Source organism: Mobula birostris, unplaced genomic scaffold (assembly GCF_030028105.1).
Source record: "Mobula birostris isolate sMobBir1 unplaced genomic scaffold, sMobBir1.hap1 scaffold_1701, whole genome shotgun sequence".
In the NCBI taxonomy this organism is placed as follows: domain Eukaryota; kingdom Metazoa; phylum Chordata; class Chondrichthyes; order Myliobatiformes; family Myliobatidae; genus Mobula; species Mobula birostris.
Window position 1 is genome coordinate 35,145 of NW_027274746.1, and position 24,723 is coordinate 59,867.

General features: G+C 48.1%; 1 protein-coding gene across 2 annotated transcripts; it reads right to left on the reverse strand.

The window, feature by feature from the left end:
* Nucleotides 1–456: 456 nt before the first annotated feature.
* LOC140192578 (uncharacterized) lies at nucleotides 457–23,503 on the reverse strand. Of its 2 annotated transcripts, XR_011884340.1 has the most exons (10): nucleotides 23,425–23,503; nucleotides 22,646–22,732; nucleotides 22,093–22,164; nucleotides 20,345–20,464; nucleotides 17,024–17,140; nucleotides 11,422–11,574; nucleotides 6,393–6,535; nucleotides 5,351–5,415; nucleotides 2,861–4,058; nucleotides 457–547 (listed from the first exon to the last, which is right to left on the reverse strand). XR_011884340.1 is itself a non-coding variant. In XM_072250142.1 (9 exons), the coding sequence occupies exons 2-9, from the start codon at nucleotides 22,710–22,712 to the stop codon at nucleotides 3,878–3,880; spliced, it is 918 nt and encodes a 305-aa protein (XP_072106243.1). In that variant the 5' UTR covers nucleotides 22,713–22,732; nucleotides 23,425–23,503; the 3' UTR covers nucleotides 2,759–3,877. The 2 variants fall into 2 exon arrangements, 1 of the variants encoding a protein (XP_072106243.1); XM_072250142.1 differs by lacking the exon at nucleotides 457–547 and having other exon boundaries at nucleotides 2,759–4,058.
* Nucleotides 23,504–24,723: the final 1,220 nt, after the last annotated feature.

The following is a 24,723-nucleotide window of genomic DNA, read 5'->3' on the forward strand; positions in this document are numbered from 1 at the left end:
GGGGTCAGATAATAAGTTATACTTCTAAAATTAAGAAGGAATATATGGTAGAACTGTACCGGCTGGAAAAAGAGATTACATAATTAGAAAAAGAATCTCAAAGACATATGACAGAATTAACGAAGACAACATGTCAACAAGAAGCTGCAATATAAGCCGCTTGAGACATATCGAAAGGGAAAAGCAATTATGAGAACAAAGCAGAGGTATTATCAGTTGGGTGAGAGATCACACAAGATTCTTGCCTGGCAACTGAAAACAGAACAGGCTTCCAAAACGATAAATGCAATTAGAACAAGTGCAAATAAAATTACTTATAAACCTTCAGAAATTAATGAAACATTTAAAAGTTTTTACTCTGAATTATATCAATCGGAGTCACAAAATGATGGTAATGAGATAGAAAGATTTTTATCACAAATAACTCTCCCAAATTTGAATTCGGAAGAACAGAAGTGATTAGATATTCCTTTTACATTAAAATAGGTTGAAGAAGCTTTAGGTTCACTTCAGAGTAATGAATCTCCGGGAGGCGATGGTTTTCCACCTGAATTTTACAAAAAAAAAAAAATAAAGATTTATTAATTTCTCCTTTTATGGAGTTAATACGTCAAGCGGAAAGAACACATAAACTTCCAGAGTCTATTTTGACAGTGATTTTAATAGTATTGTCAAAAAAAGAGAAAGCTCCTTTAAAACCAGCATCGTACAGGCTTTGTGTAATACGGATTATAAAATAATAGCAACAATTTTATCTAGCAGATTATTTAAATATTTACCAAAATTAATACATACTGATCAAACAGGATTTACTGAAAATAGGCAATCGGCAGATAATGTAACTCGGTTACTCAGTATAATTCATTTGGCACAGAAGAGGGAGGAAATGAGTATGGTAGTCGCTTTGGATGCAGAAAAAAGCGTTTGATAGATTGGGGTGGGATTTTTTTTTTATTTAAAATATTAGAAAAATATTGGTTAGGAGTACCTTTTACCAACTGGGTTAAAACCTTAAATACTGATCCCAACGCTAAAGTAGTGACAAATGGCCGAATTTCAACACCATTCCAGTTAAATAAGATCAACTAGACAAGCTTGTCCATTATCACCTGCTTTATTTCTATTGGCGATAGAATTATCAGCTGAATTAATTAGAATTGATTCAGATTTTAAGGGTTTTAGAGTAAATCAGGAGGAATATAAGACTAATTTATTTGCTGATGATGTTTTGATTTATTTAACAAACCCATTGCATTCGTAGCGGAAATTATCTTCTAGGTTAGAAGAATATGGGAAAGTTACAGGCTATAAAATAAATTGGGATAAAATTGAAATTTTACCCCTTACTAAAGGAGTCTATAGTCAATGTGGATTAGCAACTCAATTTAGATGGCCGATAAATGGCATAAAATATTTAGGTATTACAGTTGATAATGATATAAATAAATTATATACATTAAATTATTTATCACTGTTGAAAAAATTTCAAGAAAATCTTGACAATTGGATGCTCTTACCAATAACATTAGTGGGTAGAGTTAATGCTATAAAAATGAATATATTTCATAGATTACAGTCTTTATTTATTAGGGTTTCTTTATTAAAGTTAAATAAATGTGTGAAGAAATTTCTTTGGAAAGGTAAGATGTCAAGATTATCGTTGGGAAACTTGACATGGAAATTTGACTTAGGAGGGTTACAACTTCCAAATTTTAAAAATTATTATTCAACAATCAATTTTTATATAATTGGTATCAAAAAGGGATTAGATGTATAGGAGGCTGTTATGAAGGAGGTATATTGATGTCATTTGAACAATTAAAGAATAAATATAAAGTATAAAATAACACTTTTGTTACTTTCAATTAAGAGCTTATTTGCGAGATAAACTGGGTCAAACAATGTTATTATCGAAACCTAATTTAATTGAAGCTTTAGTTCAAAAAGGAAAAAATTAAAAAAAACTTATTTTATGTATAATCTGATTAAATAAGGAATCCATGCGTCAAGACAAAATTGGGAAACGGATATGAATATTAATATTGATGAAACAAGTTGGTCAAGACTCTGTCTTGACAGTATGACAAATACAATAAAACTTCGACTCAGATTAGTACAATATTTTTTTTACATCAATTATATATCACACAGCAAAAAAATAAGTAGATTAAATACAAACTTATCTGATCAATGTTTACGGTGTAATCAAGAAATTGGTACTTTTTTACATTCTACTTGGTCTTGTTTCAAAATTCAACCTTTTTGGATACACTTAAGAGTTTTATTGGAACAAATTATTGGAACAGAACTTCCACATAATCCAATATTATTTTATTAGGTGACATTGAAGGGATAAAACCGAAACTTAAATTGAATGAAATTCAGAAAGAATTTATAAAAATTGCATTGGCAGTAGCCAAAAAGGTTATTGCAGTTACTTGGAAATCGGATTCGTATTTAAGTATGGATCGTTGGAATAATGAAATATTTGGCTGTATTCCACTTGAAAACAAATTATTTATAATTGAAGGAATAAATATGATACATTTTTGAGTATTTTGCGCCCTTATTTACAAAAGATAGGATTATATATATAGGTGCTCCGATGATAAAGATGTTTGTCCATTGGGGAAATAAACAAATACATATATGAAATTTATTTCGAATCCCATGGAACATGCGGAGACCTTCCAATCTCCAAGCAGTCTTTCTTTCTTTCTTTCATTTTTTTTTCCTGTTCTTTTTTTCTCTCTTTTTTTAGGTAGAGGTATGTAACGGGGGAAGGGTTAAGGGGAGGGGGAGGGTAGATATTATTCTATGTGGTCAAGTTTGAAATTGAATAAAAAAAAAGATGCGTTACCTGGAGAAGGCGGCATTCATCGCTGAAGCCGCTCACCCCGGGACAAGCTCCATATTCGTTACTACCATCGGACATGAGGCACAGGAGATGAAAACTCAACGATTCAGGAACACCTTCTTTCCCTCCTCTATCATACTTTTGAACGCATGAGCACCACCTCGGCATTCTTTGTGGTATTTATTATCTTTTGGCATTTCACATTAAATTTACATATCTGCACCCTACAGATCATTCAAAAGAACAAATCCCAGGTGGTACAAGTCCCAGATAATAAAACAGACCGTGAATCCGGTGAAAAACCTGCGATACAGGTGGACAGGACATTGGACACGCTGGCCGTCATCAGTCAGGACACTGAGTACGGGAGTCGGACGTTACGTTGCAGTTGTACAAGACAACGGTGAGTCTACCCTTGGAGTACGGTCTTCAGTTCTGGTCGCCCTGCTGTAGGAAAGATGCCTCTAAGCTGGAAAAACTGCAGATGGGGATTTCCGAGGATGCTGCCGGGACACGACGGACTGAGTTATGGAGCGAGGCCTAGAATGTTTAGGTTTTATTCTGTGACATTACAGAGGTGTATAAAACCACCAGCGGCACAGATAAGGCACTCTATTTCCCCAGGGATGGGGAATCAGCAACATTAGGACATATGATTTAGGTGCGAGTAGCTGAAAAGAGAAAAGGGAGGTGGAGAGGGATAAATCAAATGACAGAGTGGGATGGGGAGAGAGGGGTAGAGAAGGAGTAGAGAATCGGGAGAGAGAGTGTGAAGAGAAGAGTTGGGGAAGAGGGACGCAAAAATGCGAGAGGAAGAAAAATGCGGATATAATAGGTCAGGTGGGAGGGGAGGAGAATGGAGAGAGAGTTTGGAGGAACGAGGGTAAACGGAACGCGAGATGGCGAGTAACAGAGCGATAGAAGGAGGGAGGAGAATAGGGCAGGGAGTTGGAGAAGAGAGGACGGGTTTGTGAGGTGCGGAGAGGGAGATGGGGGAGAAAGAGGGTGTTGTCATCTGATTCAAGTCGGCCCCTCGGACTGATGACAGAGATCCTGGATCTTTTCACGAATATTTGGGCACAAGGCTGCCGACTTCTCACAGATGAAACGGTGCTGATCGTTTTTGCAACGGTCCCATTTACATTCACTGCATTCGAAATTTCCAGCTTTATTCTTCTGCACGACATAAGAGGCCACTTTCCTGTCAAGGGAGGCGGGGTGGGGGGTGAACAAGTTGAGAGGGACTACTCTCCGGCAGCAGACAGCCCTGTGTCAGTACCCAAAATCACTGACACATTCCCTCACCATTGACCTGTGGCAGACACCCAAATCACCCACTTCCCCAATTTCCCAGCACAGCCCGGTTTCAGTCTCCAGAGACTCCCACTGGCCCATCCTCTCCCTGCAGCACTGAGTCAGCCCCAAAATTAATCCCTTGCCCCAATCTCACCGCACAGGCCGGTGTCAGACCCCAGAATAATCTCAGTACCCCAGCTGCTCCCCATAGGTCGCAAAATACACACATAGCGACACTCGCTCCCCAAGGCTCCAGGTCAGATCCCAAAATACTCCAACTGCTACACAGTCTCCCCACAGGCCTGATTTTACACCCCAAAGGACGCTGACTTCTCATTCTCACCCCACAGATCAGTGTCAGTTCAAAGTCCACACACTGCTTCGCTCTGTCCGCACGACCCCGTGTCGGTCCCCAAAATACTCGCACTTCACACTCTTTCCCTACAGCCCCGTGCGAGTCCCGGAAATAATCCTGCTGCCCAGCCTTCTTGTTCCAAACCTGTGTTAGAAACCAAAACTCCCCCACTTTCCACTGTTTTTCCACAGACCTCTGTCAATGCCCAAACTAATCCCACTGAAAAAATTCTCTATCCACAGAACTGTGTCTGCCCCCAAAGAACTCCCGCTGCCGAACTCTCTCTCAAAACCTGTGTCAGTTCCCAAAAGCGCTCTACAGATCCACCCAGTCCCCACGGCCCCGTGCCTGTTCCGAAAATGATCCCACTGCCTAACCTTCTCCCACATTCCACGTCAGTCCCCAAACGCATTCAACTACACACACTCTGTCAATAGCCCGTGCCAGTGCACAGACTAAACCAATTGCCCACTCTCCCCCCACAGATGTATGTGCCCCAAATTAATCCCAGTGCCTCACTCCCTCCCTACAGTGTCCGTCCCCAAAATACTCCTACTGACAATTTTCCTTCCTAGAGATCTGTGTCAGTCACTGAACAAATGCAAACACCCCACTCTCTCCCCGCAGACCTTTCCCTGTCCGCAAAATACTACCAAATCCCACACTCTCCCCACAGAACCCGTCAGTCCGCAAAATAATCCCCCTGCTGGCTCCCTCTCGCCACCTGTGTCAGTTCCCAAACTAATCCCACTGCCCACTCCCTTCTTGCAGTTTACATCAATCCCCAAACTAATCCCACGGCCAACTTTCTCCTCAACATCTTTCATGACACCAACTCTCACCCGCTTTTGCATTTTCCAATCCAGTATGAACTACGTTGGTCGTTGATAGCTTTCTTGACTAGTCTCTGTGAAATTAAATTGCTATGATTAATGATTGAATTCCAGCACAATTTAAGGTTCGTCACGTTCTGTCTGACCCCGCGAGAGTCTGATGGGATGGTGCAGAAGGGGATTCACACCCTGCCTGATCCAGGAAATGTTGATGGTAGGGATTGGAGGGAGCTGCACTCTGTGTCTGAATCCGGGAGTGTGTTATGACACCGTATGGAAGAAGCTTCACTCTGTCTCACCCCGGGAATGTGTGAAGGGATGGTGTAGAGAGAGATCCACTCTATCGGAACCCGAGAGTGTCTGATGGGACGAAGTGGAGGAAGCTTCACTCTGTGTCTGACCCCCGGGAGTGTGTGATGGAACGGTGTGGAGGGAGATTCACTATGTGTCTGAACCCCTGTAGTGTGTAATGGGATGGTGTAGAGGGAGATTCACTCTGTGTTTGACCCCGGAAGTGTGTGATGGGACGGTGCAGGGAGATTCACTCTGTGTCTGACCCCGGTAGTGTGTGATGGGACGGTGTGGAGGGAGATTCAATCTGTGTCTGACCCCGGGAGTGTCTGAAGGGACGGTGTGGAGGGAGATTCACCCTGTGTCTGACCCCGGGAGTGTGTGATGGGACGGTGTGGAGGGAGATTCTCTCTGTGTCTGACCCCGGGAGTGTGTGATGGAACGGTGTGGAGGGAGATTCACTCTGTGTCTGAATCCGTGAGTGTGTGAAGGGATGGTGTGGAGGGAGGTTCACTCTGTGTCTGACCCCGGGAGTGTGTGATGGGACGGTGTGGAGGGAGATTCACTCTGTGTCTGACCCCGGTAGTGTGTAATGGGACGGTGTGGAGTGAGATTCACTTTGTGTCTGAACCCGGTAGTGTGTAATGGGGTGGTGTAGAGGGAGATTCACTCTGTGTCTAATACTGGGAGTGCGTGATGTGACGGTGTCGATTGAGCTTTACTCTGGTGTTGATATGTCTTCCCTCGAACTGACACGTACCTGTTCTTCTGCTGAATTTATTTCAAGAAGAATTGAATCAGAATTTTCACAATGCAGCTTCGCCTCATCGTAGGATCTTTCAATCCTGGATATAAAATAACACCCGTCTTCATGTCTGAACCAGTCCTGGGAAAACGTTTGCTCTGAAAATTCCAAACAAGTCACAGTGAATCTCCTTCCGTCCGTACATTGCATCCGCCGGGAGACAGACATAGAATAGGGATCCAAGCAACACGCACAGAAAATGCTGGTGACCCCAGCAGGCCAGGCCGCATTGCAATGAAGAGGTACAGTCGACTTCTCGGGCCGAGAAGCTTAGTCAGGAATAACCGGAAGAAGAAATGGAATACGTTTAAAAGTGGGAGGGGGAGGGGGGGATCGGAAATGATAGGAGAAGAGAGGAGGTGCAGGGATGGAGCTACGAGCTGGAAAGTAGATTGGCAAAGGGGTGCGAGGCGGGAGAAGGCAGAGGATTATGGGACGGGAGGCCAAGGGAGAGAGAAAGGGGGAGGGGAACCTAGAGGATGGGTACGGAGTTATACTGAGAGGGACAGAGAGAGAAAAAAAAAGAGCGAAAGAAAAAAAAGGCAACATCATAGTAATAACAACCAAACGAACAAACAAATAAATAAAGGATAGGGTACGAAAGGATAGTGGGGCCTTAATGGAAGTTAGAGAAGTCAATGTTCTTGCCATCAGACAACCCCGGTAGAAGACAGATTGAAGTTCCCTCCTCACTCTGCGAAGACTCATTCCTGGGGTCAGACACAGAGTGGGGCTTTGTGCATAGCACCCCATCGCAAACACACTGTGTCAGACACAGAGTCAATCTCCCTCCACACCTGCCCGTCACACACTCCCGGGGTCAGACACAGAGTCAATCTCTCTCCACACCGTCTCATCACACACTCCCGGGGTCAGGCACAGAGTGAATCTCCCTCCCCAACGTCTCATCACACACTCCCGGGGTCAGGCACAGAGTGAAGCTCCCTCTACACCCTACCACTACAAAATCGAGGAGTCAATCACAGAGTTATGCTGCTGTCGCAGTGTGTAATCGCACACTCCAGGGATAAGTCACAGCGTATCTCCTTCAGCACCATCCGATTACTGACACCCGGAGGAAGACATGAGGTGAAGCTCTTTCTCACTTTCCCGTGACACAGGCGCGGGGTCGGAAACAGTTCCACACAGGCAGCGGGAGTTACTTATACAGTGAAGGTCCCCGCATGCAATTTAGTCACACATTTCCTGAAGGGTCAGACACAAATTTGGGTTCCATCCACAATGACCCGTCACACACTCTCGGAAACAGGGGAAGAATGAAGCTCTTGTCTCACGGTCAATCATACTCTCCGGGTGTCAGACGCTAGTGATGCTCCTTCCGCACTCTCCCATCACACGCTCCCAGGGTCAGCCTCAGACTGGAGCTTTCTCCCCACCACGCTATCACACACTCCTTGGGTCAGACCTGGACTGAGGCTCCCTGCAGACTGCCTTAACTGCGGCAAACAGAGAGTAAATCTTCATCCACACTACCCCATTACACCCGCCCATGATCAGACAGGAAACGAAACACTATCGGCACCATCCCACCGCATACTCCCGTGGTCAGACACAGTATGATACTGCTTCTACCCTGTCACTTCACACAACAGGGATCAGAATACAAGAGAAGCTCCCTCCGCACCGTCCAGTCACACACCGCTGTTATTAGACCCAGAGTGGAACACCATCCAGGCACGCGTCACTGTTCATGGTGTCAGACACACACATGAACCCCCTTCCAAACGCACCCCCCCACCCTCACCATTGCTTCCCATCACACGCACACTGTGTCACAAAGAGAGTCCAAGCATACACAACCGGGGTGAGACTCAAATTTAAGCGACCTGCACCGCGTCGGATCACAAACTGAAACGGTCAGACGCAGATAGATTCTGTCCCCACAGACACATCAGACACTCCAGGGTTTAGAGGTGGAGTGAAGCTCCCGTCCACGTTGTCCCATCACACACTCCCGGAGTCAGACACAGAGTTTAGCTCCCTCTACAAAGCCAAGTCACTACTGCCTGGGTCAGACACAGAGTGAATCTCTCTCCGTGCCTCATCACACATTCCAGCGGTCAGACGTGGAGTGAAGTTTCCTGCACACCGTCCATTTACACTCTTCCCTCTTCTCCCGTAGTCAGACACAGACGCTCTGTCTCTCTCTACGATCCCATTACACACTCGGGGAGTCAGACACAGAGTGAAGCTACATTCACACCGTCCCTTCAGACACTCTCGGATTCAGACAGAGTGAAGCGCCCTCTGCACCGTCCCATCACTCACTCCCGGAATCAGACACAGAGTGAAGACCCCGCTACACCGCTCCGTCACACACTCCCGGATTCAGAGTGAAACTCTCTCTCTCCACGGTGCCATAACACTATTCTGGGTCAGGCATGGAGTGAAGCTCTCTGGGCCCTGTCCGATCATACAATCCGCCTGTCAGACCCAGAGTGAAGCTGGATCCATACTGTCACATCAGAGATTCCCGGAGTGAGGCATAGAGTGAAGTTCACTCCGCACCATCCCATGACACGCACCCAAAGTCAGACATAGAGTGAATCTCCATCCATACCATCCCATCACACAATCCCGAGATCAGATACGGAATGAAACTACCTCGGCATCACAGACACCGGATTCAGTTACAGAGTGCAACAGCCTGCACGCCATCCAATCACACACCTCCTAATGGGTCAGACACAAATTGGGCTTCCATCCACAATGTCCCGTCACGCACTCTCGGGAACAGACGAAGAATGAAGTTCTTGTCTCACGTTCCCATCATACTCTTCCGGTGTGAGACACAGAGTGATGCTCCTTCCACACTGTCCATCACACAGTCCCCGGTTCAGCCTCAGACTGAAGCTTTCTCTCCACCTCACTATCACACATTCCTTGGGTCAGACATGGAGTGAAGCTCACTGCACACTCTCCTAACACAGAGTCCTGCGGGCAAACACAGAGTGAACCTCCTCCAACACCACCGTGTTACACCCGCCCGTGATCAGATAAAAATGAAACACTCTCGCCACCATCCCACTGCATATTCCCGTGGTCAGACACAGTATGATGCTCCTTCTACCTTGTCACATCACACAACACAGGGGTCAGAAAACGAGAGAACTCCCTCCGCACCGTTCTATCACTCACTCCTGGCATCAGACACAGAGCGGAAAACCATCCAGGCACGCGCCACTGTTCCCGGTGTCAGACACATACATAACCGCCCTCCCAAACGCAGTCACCCACCCCCACCTCCGCTATTCCTTCCCATCACACGCATACTGTGTCACAAACAGAGTCCAATGATACACACACGGGGTGAGACACTTTAAGCTTCCTGCACACGGTCAGATCACACACTGAAATGGTCAGGCGCAGATGGAATCTCTCTCTCCGCCGTCCCATCACACGCTACAGTTGTTAGACGTGGAGTGAAGCTCCCGTCCGCATTTTCCCATCACACACTCCCGGAGTCAGACAGAGAGTTTTGCTCCCTCTACAAAGCCTCGTCACGTACTGCCTGGGTCAGGAACAGAGTGAATCTCTCTCTCCATGGGCTCATCACACATTTCAGCGGTCAGACGTGGAGTGATGTTTCCTCCACACCTTCCAAATACACTCTTCCCCGTGTCAGATTCTGAATGTTACTCCTTCCACACCGTTTCATTACGCACTCTCGGGGTCAGACACAGAGTGAAGCTACCTCCACACCGCCCCTTATACATGCCCTGAGTAAGAGATCAGAATTTAGATCCTTTCCCAAAGTCCAATCTCACACAGCCTTGGTCAGACACACTGTGAATCTCTCTCTCCACAAGCCCATCACACACTCCAGCGGTTAGACACGGAAAGAGACTGCCTTAGCACACACGACAAATAACAGAGGGAGACCGATTCTCCCTCTACGTCTTCTCAACACACCACAGCGCAAACTGTCTGACACAGAGGGAACCTACCTCCTCACCGTCCAATCACACACTCCCGAGAATAACACAGTGCGAATCTCCTTCCTCTCGTCCAATAACACACTGCCGTGGGTAGACACAGAATGAATCTCCCTCCGCACGGCCACATCACATACCACCGAGTCTAACAAAGTGTGAATCTCCCTCCTTACGGTTCATCACACAGTCCCTGGCGACTCACAGAGTGAAGCTCTCTCTGAACCGTCCCATCACCCCCCCCCCCCCCCGTGTTCACACACAAAGCGAAATTCCGCCCTCATCCTCCCATGGCACACTCACGGGGTCAGACTACCATCATAACATCCAATCACACAACCCGGTGTAACATAGAGTGAACGCCCCTCTGCACTGACCCATCACACACTCCCGGAGTCAGACACAGACGCTCTCTCTCCGTCCGATCCCATTACACACTCCGGGAATCAGATAGAGTGTGATGCTCCCTCCACACCGTCCCATCACACTCGCGGATTCAGTCACAGAGTGAATTCCCCTCTGCAACGTCCCATCACTCACTCCCGGATTCAGACACAGGGTGAAGCCCCCTCTGCACCGCCCCGTCACACACTCCCGGGTTCAGAGTGAAACTCTCTCTCCGCCAACCCATAACACCATTCAGGGGTCAGACCTTGGGTGAAGCTCTCTGGGCCCTGTCCGATCACACAAACCGCCTGTCAGACACAGAGTGAAGATGGATCCATACCGTCCCATCAGAGATTTTCGGAATCAGACATAGAGTGAAGCTGTAAAGATACGTCTCGCAATCCTCTGGGCAGGCACAGAAGAATCCACCTCCACAACATCCCGTCACACTCTCGTGGGTTCAGTGATACAGTGAAGCTTCCTCCTCGCAGCACCATCACGCACTCACCGGTCAAACACAGAGAGGGAATCTCCCTCCATACCGTCTCTTCACACACTCCCGATGTCGAGCACAGAGTGACGCTTCCTCTCTCTGTGTCTGCCCTGTGATGAGGAGCGGGTTAAAGGAGAGGATGATGCCTCACCTCTTCGGCTAGTCAACAATTCACAGATTTGAGCCTTGGTTTCCTTCACAGCTTTGTACTTCGCTTCCATCTCATTGATCTTGGATTGAAGGGTTGAGTTTAACTCATCGTAGTTTCGGTCGAGGGTGAACTTGGACTGACGAATCTGTGATACTGAGAGAGATGGTGAAGGATGATTAGCGTTTACAGTGACACGTGATTCAGCAACACGCTACCGAGCGGGCCACAGAGAGTGTTGTGTCAGTGTCACGTTGAAGGTTGTCACAGTGAGAGGCGTCGGCCTGTCGTGTCACGCTGAGGGGTATATTAATGTGTCGGTGAAGGTTATGTTGTTGTCACAATGGGGTCTGCGTCAATATCATGTGGGTCATGATCAAGTTCTTGTGAAGGACGTGGCGGTGTCACCGTGATAGGTGATTCTGTGCCCCGGTGAGAGTTGTGCCGGGTCGCATTGAAGTGTACCTCGATGTCACGGCGTGGGAAATGTCAGAGTAAGGGGCCTGGTGCTGTTAAGGTGAGTGGAGCATCTCTGTCATGGTGTGGGGTGTGTTTAGAGAGGGATGTGTTTGTGTCACGGTGAGAGGCATGTCATTGCCACGGTGGTTGTAACAGTGTCAGGCTGAGGTGTTTTGATATCACGCTAAGAGGCTTGCCCGTGTCAGAATGAGGCGTGGGTAATTGCCTCAGTGAGCGGTGCATCGGCGTTATGTTGAGCGGTGATACTGTCTCGGTCAGGGGTGTTACAGTGACTTCTGAATCTTTGTCACGAGGCGGTGCAGATCACGACGAGGAGCGTGAAGGTGTCACAGTGTACGGTACCACAGTGTCACAGTGAAAACCGTGTCGGGGTCATTTTGAGGTGTGTTTCGCTGCTGCCTTGAGGAGTTTATCAGTAACACGGTCAGTGGGAATGTCGATGTTACAGTGAGGGGTACGTTGCGGTCAGTGTGACTGCCACGGGTGTGTAACGGCCATGGTCCGTGTCCGTGTTGCGGTTAGGAGTGTATCTGTGTCTCGTTGAAGGTCGTGGCCGTGATACGGTGACTGAATTGTTCATGTTCTGGTGAATGGCGTGCCGGTGTCAGGATGAGTCTTGATTGTGTGACGGTGAATGCCGTGTCTTTATCATGGTTATAAGCCATATGACCAGAAGACAAAGGAGCAGAAGTCGGACATTCGGCCCATCGAGTCTGCTCCGCCATGTTATGATGAGCTTATCCATTCCCCCACTTAGTCCCTCTCCCCCGCCTTCTCACCATAACCTTTGATGCCCTGGCTACTCAGATACCTATCAATCTCTGCCTTAAATACATCCAATGACTTGGCCTCCACTGCCGTCCGTGGCAACGAATTCCATAGATTCACCACCCTCATGCTAAAAAAAAACAAAAAATCTTCGCATCTCTGTTCTGAATGGGCGCCCTTCAATCCTTAAGTCATGCTCTCTCGTACTAGACTCCCCCATCATGGAACACAACTTTGCCACATCCACTCTGTCCATGCCTTTCAACATTCGAAACGTTTCTATGAGGTCTCCCCTCATTCTTCTAAACGCCAAGGAATACAATCCAAGTGCGGACAAGCGTTCCTCATATGTTAACCCTCTAATTCCCAGAGTTATTCTAGCGAATCTTCTCTGCACCTGCTCCAACGTCAGCACATCCTTTCCCAAATAAGGAGCCCAAAACTGCCCACAGTACTCAGATTGCTGTCTCACCAGCGCCTTATAGAGCCTCAACATCATATCCCTGCCCCTATACACTGTTCCTCCAGAAATCAATGCCAACATCGCATTCGCCTTTCGCACCACCGACTCAACCTGGAGGTTAACCTGAAGGGTATCCTGTACGACGATTCCCAAGACCCGTTGCATCTCAGAACTTTGAATTCTTTCCCCATTTAAATGATAGTCTGCTCGTTTATTTCTTCTGCCGAAGTCCATGATCATACTCTTTCCAACATTGTAATTCATTCTTCACTTCTTTGCCCATTCTTCCAATCTATCCAAGTCCCTCTGCAGACTCTCCATTTCCTCAGCACTACCGGCCCCTCCACCTATCTTAGTTTCATCAGCAAACTTAGCCACAAAGGCATATATTGCATAATCCAAATCGTTGATATACAATGTAAATAGAAGCTGCCCCATCACGGACCACTGTGGAACACCACTGGTAACCGGCAGCCAAACAGAATAAGATCCCTTTATTCCCACTCTCTGTTTCCTGCCAATCACCCAACGCTCTATCCACGTATGTAACTTTCCTGTAATTCAATGGCAGCTCATCTTGTTAATTAGACTCATGTGTGGCCCCTTGTCAAAGGCCTTCTGAAAATCCAAATAAACAACATCCACTGTATCTCCCGTGTCTAGCCTACTTGTAATTTCCTCAAAAAATTATAATAGGTTTGTGAGGCAGGATTTTCCTTGAAGGAATCCATGCTGAGTTCTGCCTATCTTGTCAGATGCCTCCAGGTACTCTGTGACCTCAGCCTTGACAATCGACTCCAACAACTTCCCAACCACCGAAGTCAAGCTAACAGGTCTATAATTTCCTTTCTGCTTCCTTGACCCCTTGTTAGATAGCGGGGTGATATTTGCAATCTTCCAATCCTCCGGAACCATACCAGAATCTATCGACTTTTGAAAGATCATCGCTAATACCTCCGCAATCTCCACAGTTACTTCCTTCAAAACACGAGGGTGCATTCCATCTGCTCTGGGAGATTTATCTACCTTTAGACGATTCAGTTTCCTGAGTAATTTTTCTGTCTTTTTTGTGACTGCGCACACTTCTCTTCCCTGCCACCTTTGAGTGTCCGGTATACTGCTGATGTCTTCCTCAGTGAACACTGATGCAAAATACTCTTTCATTTCCTCCGCCATCTCTTTTATCTCCCATTACAATTTCTCCAGCATCATTTTCTATCGGTCCTATGTCTACTCTCACCTGTATTTGACTCTTTATATACATGAAAAACCTTTTAGTATATTCTTTGATATTATTTGCTAATTTCCTCTCATAGTTAATCGTTTCCCTCTTAATGGCCTTCTTTGTTTCCTTTTGTAAGCATTTAAAAATTTCCCAACCCTCTATCTCCCACTACTTTTGCTTCCTTGTATGCCCTCTCCTTAGCTTTAACTTTGGCTTTGACTTCTCTTGTCAACCACGGTTGCATCCTTTTTCCACTCGAAAATTTCTTCTTTTTTGGAATATACCTGTCTTGCACATTCATCATTCCTCGCATAAACTCCAGCCACTGCTGCTCTGCTGTCTTTCCCGCCACTGTCCTTTCCAGTCAACTTTGGCCAGTTCCTCTCTCATGCCACTGTAATTTCCTTTACTCCAGTGAAATAACGACACATCAGATTTCGGCTTCTCTTTTTCTAATTGCACAGTGAACTCAATAATATTATGATCACTGTCTCCTACGGGTTCCTTCACGTCAATCTCTCCAATCTCTCCAATCACCTCCGGTTCATTACACAATACCCAATCCAGTACAGCCGATCCCCTAGTGGGCTCAACAACAAGCTGTTCTAAAAAGCCATCGCGCAGACATTCTACAAATTCTCTCTCTTGAGATCCAGTGCTGACCTGATTTTCCCAATCTACTCGCATGTTAAAATCCCCCACAATTATCATAACACTGCCCTTCTGACAAGCCTTTTCTATTTCCAGTTGTAATTTGTAGTCCACATCCCTGCAGCTCTTCGGAGGCCTATAAATAACTGCCATCAGGGTCCTGTTACCCCTGCGATTTCTTAGCTCAACCCATATAGATTCTGCACCTTCCGATCCTATATCACCTCTTTCTATGATTTAATACCATTTCTTACCAATAAAGCTACGCCTCCCCCTCTGCCTACCTTCCTATCCTTCCGATACATCGTGTATCCTTGGACGTTCAGCTCCCAGAGACATGCACCCTTCAGCCAGGTCTCAGTGATGGCCACAATATCATACCTGCCAATCTGTAGCTGTACAACAAGATCATCCACCTTATTCCTTATGCTGCGTGCATTTAAGTACAACACCTTAATACCAGTATTTGATACTTTTTGCTTTGATTTCCCTGTAACTTTATTGCACTGCAACTCATCCCAATGGCTACACATTTGCCCTATCACGTGCCTATGTTTCCTGACATCTTTACTGCTCACTATCTTAGATTTATTTCTGTTTTCCCCTTCCTCCACTCTATCATTCCGGTTCCCATCCCCCTGCCAAATTAGTTTAAACCCTCCCTAACATCTCTATTAAACTTTCCTGCCAGGATATTGGTCGCCTTCGGGTTTATGTGTAACCTGTCCTTTTTGGACAGGTCATACTTCCCCCAGAAAAGATTCCAATTATCCAAGAATCTGAAGCCCTGACCCCTACACCAGTCTCTCAGCCAGGCATTCATCTGCCTGATCCGACTACTCTTGCCCTCGCTAGCACGTGGCACAGGTAGCAATCCCGAGATTACTACCCTGGAGGTCCTGCTTCTCAGCTTCCTTCCTAACTCCTGGAAATCTCTCTTCAGGACCTCCTCCTTTGTCCTATCTATGTCATTGGTACCAACATCCCCCTTTAGAATATCGGATACATCCCGTACCCTGGCACCTGGGAGACAACACACCATGCGGGTATCTCTGTCAGGCTCACAGAATCTCCTGTCTGTTCCCCTGACTATGGAATCCCCCACGACTACCGCATTTCTCTTCACCCTCCTTCTCTCCTACATAACAGCGCCAGTCTCAGTACTAGAGACCCGGTCACCGTGAGCGTCCCCTGTCAGGTCATCCCCCTCAACAGGATCCAGAACAAGATATTTGTTGCTGAGGGGGACAGCCACCGGGGTGTTCTCCACTATCCGGGCATTTCCTTTCCCTTTCTTGACAGTGACCCACTGTTCTGACTCCTGTAGCCTAGAGATGACTACTGACTCCTGTAGCTTAGGGATGACTACCTCCCTATTGCTCCTGTCTATCACCTCTTCACTTTCCCTGATAAGCACTAGGTCATCAAGCTGCAGCTCCAGATCTCTAACACGGTCTCTTAGGAGCTGCAAGTCGGTGCACCTGGCGCAGATGTGGCCATCAGGGAGTCTGGAAATCTCCCAGGATTCCCACATCTGACACCCTGAACAAAGCACTAACCCTGCAGGCATGCTATCTAATTCTACACGAATGAAACAGGAAAAATAATTCTACTCACCCACTTACCTCGCCAAACAGACAAACTTTTTAAACCGTTAGCTGTGAGAGCCCTGCTGTTCCTGTCTGTCCGGGCCGATTCGCGAAAGGGGTGGGGGGGGGTGGGAGAGAAAACAAGAGTTGGCGCTTCGCTCTCGCCTCTTCCCGTTTATCACCGAAGCCCGTTGCAGCCAAAGCCCTACACTCTGCTACCGCTGACACCGCTGCCCGCTCCGACAGCTTCCCGGCAGTATCATTGGCATGGTGGGAAATGTGTCAGTGTTACGGCCAGAGATATGGTCGGTGTTACGGTGAGGGTTGTGTTGGTGTCATGTTCAGGGGTGTGCCGTCATCACTGTGAGATTTCACGCGAACATTTCATTCCACACTGTTTGTCCACTCTCTGACTCCATCCAGACTTACCATAGATCGAGAGCCCGGCCACTATGGCGATGAGGACGGACGTAAATAGGCAGAGTAGGCAGATCTTCATGTATCGTCTATTTTCGATGTTCTGTTTCGGCTCCTGTTCATGCGCACCTGTAGAGAGCCCATTTAGTGTGTGTCTGTCTGAGTTCAGCCGTGTCCCCGACTGCGACCCCCTTCCACCCACCATTCACGCTTTCTCCTTCCACCACGATCACGAGAAGATGGATATGGCCACCTCACTATAGGAAGGATGTGGAAGCTTCGGAAAGGATAGAGAGGAGATTTACCAGGATGCTGCCAGGTTTAGAGAGTATGCATTATGATCAGAGATTAAGGGAGCTAGGGGTTTCCTCTTTGGAGAGAAGGCCGATGAGAGGAGGCACAATAGATCTTCAAGGTATTAAGAGGAATAGATAGAGTGAACAGCCAGCGCCTCTTCCTCAGGAAAACATTGCTCAACATAAGAAGACATGGCTTTAAGGGAAGGGATGTGAAGTTCAAGGGGGATATTAGAGGAAGTTTTTTTTTTACTCAGAGAGTGTTTGGTGCGTGGAATGCGCTCCCTGAGTCAGCGGTGGAAGGAGATACACTAGTGAAATTTAACAGACTACTAGACAGGTATATGGTGGAGTTTAAGATGTTTATTTTATGGGAGGCAGGGTTTAAGGGTCGGCACGACATTTTGGGCCGAAGGGCCTGTACTGTGAAGAACTATTCTATGTTCTATGTTAAGTCATCCCCTCCCTCTCTCAATCCCATCTATTTTTATCCGTCATCGCTGAGAGTCCTAAATCCTGTACTGGGCAAAGGCTGTCTAATGTCCGACTGTTTCTGTTTCTGCTTCTGAGCTGAACTGTGAAGTTAGAGTCGAGGACGTTGTCTTCGTGAACTTCAATTGGACATTTGACTGGGACCCTCAGAGGAGGCTTATACAGACGATTAGGAAACTGGGATCCACGGGGAATTGGTCGTCCGGATTCAGAGTTTATTATTTTTCATAGTTGAATTTCTGTTACCCAGCTTTGTTCTTTTCTTACACGTGGGATATATGACAGTCTTGTAGGGATTAACATGTTGTGGGGGGTATGGTAACGTAGTGGTCAGCAAACGCTTTACATTACCAGTGAACCGGGTTCAGCTCCCACTGCCGCTTGCATTGAGTTTGCACCTTATCCCGTGAGCCAGTAGGATTCTTCCGGGTGCCCCGGTTTCCTCCCACATTCCAAAGACGCTCCAGCTGGGACATACATCGATCAATGTCAATTGTCCCGTCATTAGGCTAGGAATAATTTGGGGAATTGCCGGGCAGCGCGGCTTGAAGTGCCAGAAGAGCCGATTCCACACCGTTTATTAATAAATATGTAAATCCAAGGACAATTTTAAAGCTCTGAATCTCAAGGTTGTATATGATGCATTAGGACCGACTTCAAAGAAACTGAATATGAGTGGGTTGGTAAAATTGCAGATGACATAAAATTCGTGGTATGGTGGACAGTGTAGAAGATCGCCAATACATTCAGTGGGTTTGGATCTGTTAAAGATCTGAGTCAATAATGGTAGATGCGTTTATCCCGGGTTAGTGTGAGGTTTTGCGCTCTGGAAATTCAGTTGTAAAGGGACAGGACACCTGCAACGGCAAGGCGCTTAACTGTGCATTCGAAAGAGATTTTGGCTTTATTACACAGGTCAATGGGGTGTTACAGAGTTGACTGCAGACGGGCCTTTTATATAAATCTTCTGGTGGGAGTTTCATTCACAAGATTGCGATGCATGGGATTCACGGTGAATGGGCCATTTGGATTCGAAGTTGACTTGCCCAGCGAACAGAGTGGGCGGCGGTCGCAGGTTGGCCGCCCGTGACTGGTTGTGTTCCGCACGGATCGGTGCCGCCTGTGGCAAAGACTTGGACGGAAGCTTCGTGTTCAACACGGCTTTGTGCGTTTAGGACATGCTGCCTCGCAGATACCGTAAAGTATTTGCACACACAGAACACAGACTGACCAGCACAGCCCTTCGGCCCACAAAGTTGTCCCCGATACATGAATTCCTCATCAAATGGATAACAATCCTCATCTCTTTTGCCTACACAATCTCCATATCTCTCCGTTTCCTTCACATTCATCGGCTTACCTAAATATCTCGTTAAACTCTCTACTGTGCCCGTCTTTAATCCCAGCCCAGGAAGCGCAAATCCAGGCACCACCCTCTGTGTCCAAACAACAGACTCTTTACACCTCTATTCAAACCTCACCCATTCACTTCGGTTGCATGCACTCTGGGATTTGATATTTCAGCCCCAGGGGAGAAAAAAAAAAGATACGGTTTGTCTGTCTATCTCTTTTTCTCATAATCTAGCAAAACTCTATCAGATCTCCTCTCGTCATCCTCAGAGCCGGTGAAGACAACTCAATTCTCTGCATCCTGTCCGCACAGTTTGTGCCCTCTCATCCAGGCAGCATCCTGGTAAACCACTTCTGCAGCCTCTCCAAAGTTTCGGCATCCTTTCTGTAATGGGGCGACCACAAATGAACAGAAGGCAAAGTTTGAGGATAAAGGGTGTGTTTCCTGGTTGGCTGCCGGTGACTTGTGGTGTTCCACAGGGTTCCGTGTTGTGAATTATTCCTTTCTATATTATGTCAAAGACTTGGATGATTGAATTAATGCGCTGTGTGGAGATTGGTGGAGGAGAGTTAGCTTTGAGGAAGGAAGGAGGCCGTAGAAGAACAGAAGTCACAGTGGGACAGGGCGGTGAAGAAGGTGTTTGGCACGCTCGCGTTCACCAGTCAGGGCACTGAGTTCGGGAGTTGGGAAGTCACTTTGCAGTTGTACAAGATGCCGGCGAGGCCGGAATCGGAGCTGGGTGTTTAGCTTTGTTGGCCGTGCTGTAGGAAAAATGTCACTCAGTTGGAAAAAGTGCAGAGGGAAATTTACGAGGATGTTGCGGGGACTCGAGGGACCTAGTTAGGAGATGTCGTGTAGTTCTGAACTTTAATCCTTGGAGCGCAGGACTGACCTTACAGAGGGACATTCTTCCTTGGAGTGCACTGGTGACCTTACAGAGGTGTATAAAACCACGAGGGGCACAGACAGGCTGAATGCGCATATCAAGGAGAATCGCGGAAGAGAGTGCACACGCAGAAAGTGAGAGAGTAAAAAAATAATTGGGTACCCTTGTGACAAAAGTTTGTAACCAATTGGCGGTCCGTATGTGGAACGAGATGCAAGAAATGTGGCTGAAGGAGAGAAATGTTAAGCACTTAAAAATACACACACTTCCGCATAAGACATAATGAGGTCATAATGGTGAACTCTGACCTGTTTGGGCATTGGTTGTCTGCTTGCGGGATCCTGCGGCAATGGGGGGGGCCTCGTCCTCATCGATGACGGGCTCGTCTTTCGGACAGTTCACCTCTGCGTAGGTGGAGCTCAGACCAGCTGGGGCGTCGAGCGAGGGAGGATGAGAGAGAAGGGAAGAGAAAGAGGAGGGAGGACAGCGACAGCGAGCAGTTAGAGGCGAAGGGAGAGCAGGGAGAGAGAGTATGTTAAGTGAAGCGGAGAAAGGATGAAAGACAAAGAGAAAGAAGTTGAAGGAACGGGTGAAGACGGGGGAGAAAAAGGATGAGAGATGGATGGAAAAGAGGAGACAATGATGAAAGATAGGAGCAATGGACGACGAATTGGGAGTGAGTGAATGGGGAGAGAGTATGGGTATGAGATACGGAGAGAGTGGCAGAGGGAAGAACGGAAGGGAGAGGTAGAGGGGCGAGAGAAAGCAAAGAGAGCGGAGGAAGATAGGAGACAGATGGAAGGAGAAAATTGGGAGTGCAAGGGGGTAAGAGGCAGAAGAAGAGAGAGAATGTGAGAGAGGGGAAGGGAGAGGAGGGAAAGCATGAGCGAGAGGGAAAAAGGGGAAGGGATCATCAAAGAGATGATGTTGCGGAGCGGGAGATAAGCGGAAAATGGGGCGAAGGGGAGAGAACAAGGAGAAAATGAAGGAAGGAGAAACGGGGCAAATTGCAGAAGGTCAGAGAATGAGCACAGAATGAGGGAAAGAGTGCGAAGGAGAGAGCGAGAGTGAGGAAGGGAGAATGGTGGAGTGTGATAGAGGGGCCAATACGGAGAGTCGGGCAAGTGAGGGAAGGAAGAGTGGTTGATATTGGGGGAAAAGGGGGAGTGGGTGGAAGAAGGGCGGGAAAGAGGAGGGGAGAGTTTAGTGGGAAGGGAGAGAGGGATGGGGAGAGAGAGAGGGGTGTTGATAGACGAGCGAGTTTAGAGAGAGTGGGCAAAAGAAGGGGAATGGAGAGAGGGGTACTAGGAGAAAGTGGTAGAAAAGATGGAACGGTTTAGAAGGGAAGGGAGAGTGGAGGGAATGAGGTGTGAGGAGCAGGGGGTAAAGGAGAGGGGAGAAGGGAGGGGAAGTAGGGAGAGAGAGGAGGTATAGGAGAAAAGAAAGAGGGAGACAGGGTGATCAGAAGAGAGAGAAAGATGGTTAGAATTTTCGGAGAACCGTTCAAATTCTGCAACGCTGTCTCCTCTCCGCCTCCTCCATGCCCCCCCTCGTCCTCAACACCCCTCCAATGGTGTTCCCGACTTACCAACCCCTCCCACAGATGTCCCTCCTTTCCTCACCAACCGCTCCAACGGCTCTCCTTCTGCTCCGTGCCCAACACCGATGATTCACACGGCAATCCCTCCTCACCCAATTCCATGGAACACCCACCACTCCACGTCTCCCAGAGCACCCCTCCTTTCCGACGCCTTCCACAGCACTGCCCCGTTCCCGATCCCACAACGCTCCGTCCACACATCCCCTCGCAGAATGCACCGTCCCCACCAAACACAGCTCCTTGCTGCCATGGTGCTGAATACCCACCGTACCTCACAGAGCGCACCCTCCACACCGACACTCCCACAGACCTCCCACATCATGGCCAAAGCCACCGGTTCCCTCCGTCTTATTCTTCAGCTTATCATTAGGGTCAACTGTGCCCATGCGCTGCGATCTCTCGACAGGAGCGGACACGTTACCTAAACACAGTCAATTCAACAAAAATGATACTGACCTCCATCTCTCCGGACCCGAGGAGCGGAGAGGGCCGTGACGTTAAGTTCCACGTACGATACATCAGGTTCAGCTGGGAACACAACAGTAAGGGTGAGAATCAGGTTGAAGATCCCTCTGCACCGTCGCATGATACACTCCCGGGTTCAGACACAGAGTAAAACTCCCTCCACAACTTCACATGACACACTCCCGGGGTCAAACACAGACTGAAGCTCCCTCCACACTGTCCATAACACCCTCCTGGGGCAGGCACAGAGTAAAACTTCCTCCACGCAGTCCAATCACCTATTTCCTGGAGAGAAACACATGAATCTCTCTCCACACTGTCTCTTCACAGATTCCAGAGTCAGTCACTGAGTAAATCTCCCTTCACAGCGACTCGTCATAAGCTCCTGGTGTCAGGCACCGAGTAAAGCGCCCTCAGCACTGACCGACCAACCCTCCTCCCCGGTGTCAGGCACAGTGTGTAGTTCCGTACACGCTGTCCCATCTCATATTTCCAGGGTGTCAGACACAGTGTTTAGCTCTCTCCCTCTCTCTGCACCACTCACCTCTCGAAGGAGATTGTGAGTCCGCTCCTGTGAAACGCATGTTCGCGTAGGTCTCGCTCTCATCCATCGTATCGAGTTCTTGATCTCCTGAAAGGGATAGGAGAGTGATTGAGTGCGTGTGGGATGAATGTGGTGGGGGCAGGATAGTGTGAAATAGAGGGAGAAGAGTGATATGGAGAGTGACTGGACACAGGACACAAACCCAACCCACTCTCTCTCTTCCTCGTCCTCTGTCTTTTCTGTCTTCCCTTCCTTATCGCACAGCAGTCTCTCTCTCTCTCTCTCTCTCTCTCTCTCTCTCTCTCTCTCTTTCGCTCTCTCTATCTATCTCTCCCTCTCATTCCCCCTCTCTCTCTCTCTCTTTCTCTTTCTCCCTCCTTCCCCTTCTTTCTCCTATGTCCCATTCCTCATTTCTCTTGCATTCCCTCTCTGTCTCCTTCCACATCTCCCACCATATTTATCGCTTCCGACTTGTCGAAGGTGGGGAAGGCGTTGGGTTGTTTTTTTTGGCTCGGGACAGCCATCCCTCTCTCACATTCTGCAGTGCAATTCCCCACCTCACCCCCTCGTTCACTCCGTCTCGCTACTTCCTGTTTGTGTCCCTTCTGTCCACACCCTCCTTCGCTTCCCCTTTCCCTCCCCCACACCGTTCCTCTTTCCCCCTGCACTACTCGTCCCTCCGTGCCCCTCCCCCCACCTGTCTCTCACACTCCCACCCTCACCCCCACCCGCTCCTTTTCTCCCTCTCACCATTCCACCCTTCCCCACCACCTCCCTACCTCCAGCCGTTCCTGAAGTCTTGAATTGTGTGTCTGCTTCTAAGATTCCGTGTGTGTGTGTGTGTCTGAGAGCCGTTGCGAAGCAGAGGAAAGAGGAAGGAAGCGGAGGCGTGGAGTGGGCGGGGACCGGGTGGTGAGATTGCACATAGGAGAGGAATCACATGGTGGTTTTATCCACACAGAACTGTTGAGAGCCTCAGAACCGAGAGACCGGTATCCGATATAAAGGGAGTAAACCCCTATCGTACTCAGAAATCCCGGTGAACACAGAGAGGGTGAATTGGAGAGGAGGGGCTTGGGTTGGACCCAGAGATCTGGAGGTCTGCTGGGGATGGAGTGGTCTACGTAAACAGGGAGTAGCTTCGGGGAGTTTGGGGATGAGGGAGATCGGTACAGTCGAGTAAGGAGGTGAAGGATTTAATAGGTGTTTAGGGAAAGGAGGGGGTGATGGAGACGGGGGAGTACTCCGAGGTAGAAAGAGGTAGTCGGTGACAGAGAGTCGGTGTAAGGGATTATGGAGGGGCCGGATACTCCAGCGCTGTCAGGAGCTCATGCAGCTGGTCAGTGGTGAGGGGTGAGAGATTTTCTGCGATCTCTGTTTCGGGGCACAGGGTCAGAACGCCCTTGAGGTGGGTGAACGCTCACCAGGTGTCAGGCCCCGATGGTGTACCTGGAGTGGGCCCTGCAGACCTGTGCCGACCAGCAGACCGGATTGCCCGAGCGTCTTCCTCAGTCTCTCACTTCTGCATTGGAAGCATCCCATCCGCTTCAAAAGGGCGACGATCATACCAGTATTCAGGGAGGGTGGGCTAAGCTGCTTCTGCGACCATCGAGTGTAAAATAACGCGTTAGTGTTTATTGGCTGGAACATAGTCATCTACAGCACATTACAGGCTATTCGGCCCACAATGTGGTGCCGTCCAGGTAACCTTCCCCAGCAGCTGCCAAGAATTTCCCTATCACATAGCCCTCTATTTTACTGAGCTCCATGGACCTATCCAAGAGTCTCTAAAAGACCCGTTTTATCAGCCTCCACCACCGTCGCTGTCAGTGCGTTCCCCGCACTCACCACTCCCTGTGTGAAATCCTTACCCCCGACATCGCCTGTGTACCTACTTCCAAGCACCTTAAAACTGTGTGTTCCCGTGTTAGCCATTTCAGCCCTGGGGATAAAAGCTTCTGCCTATCCACAAGATCAACGCCTCTCATCATCTGATACACCTCCATCAGGTCACAGCTCATCCTCCGTAGCTCCAAGGAGAAAAGGCCGCGTTCACAGAACCTATTCTCGTAAGCCAT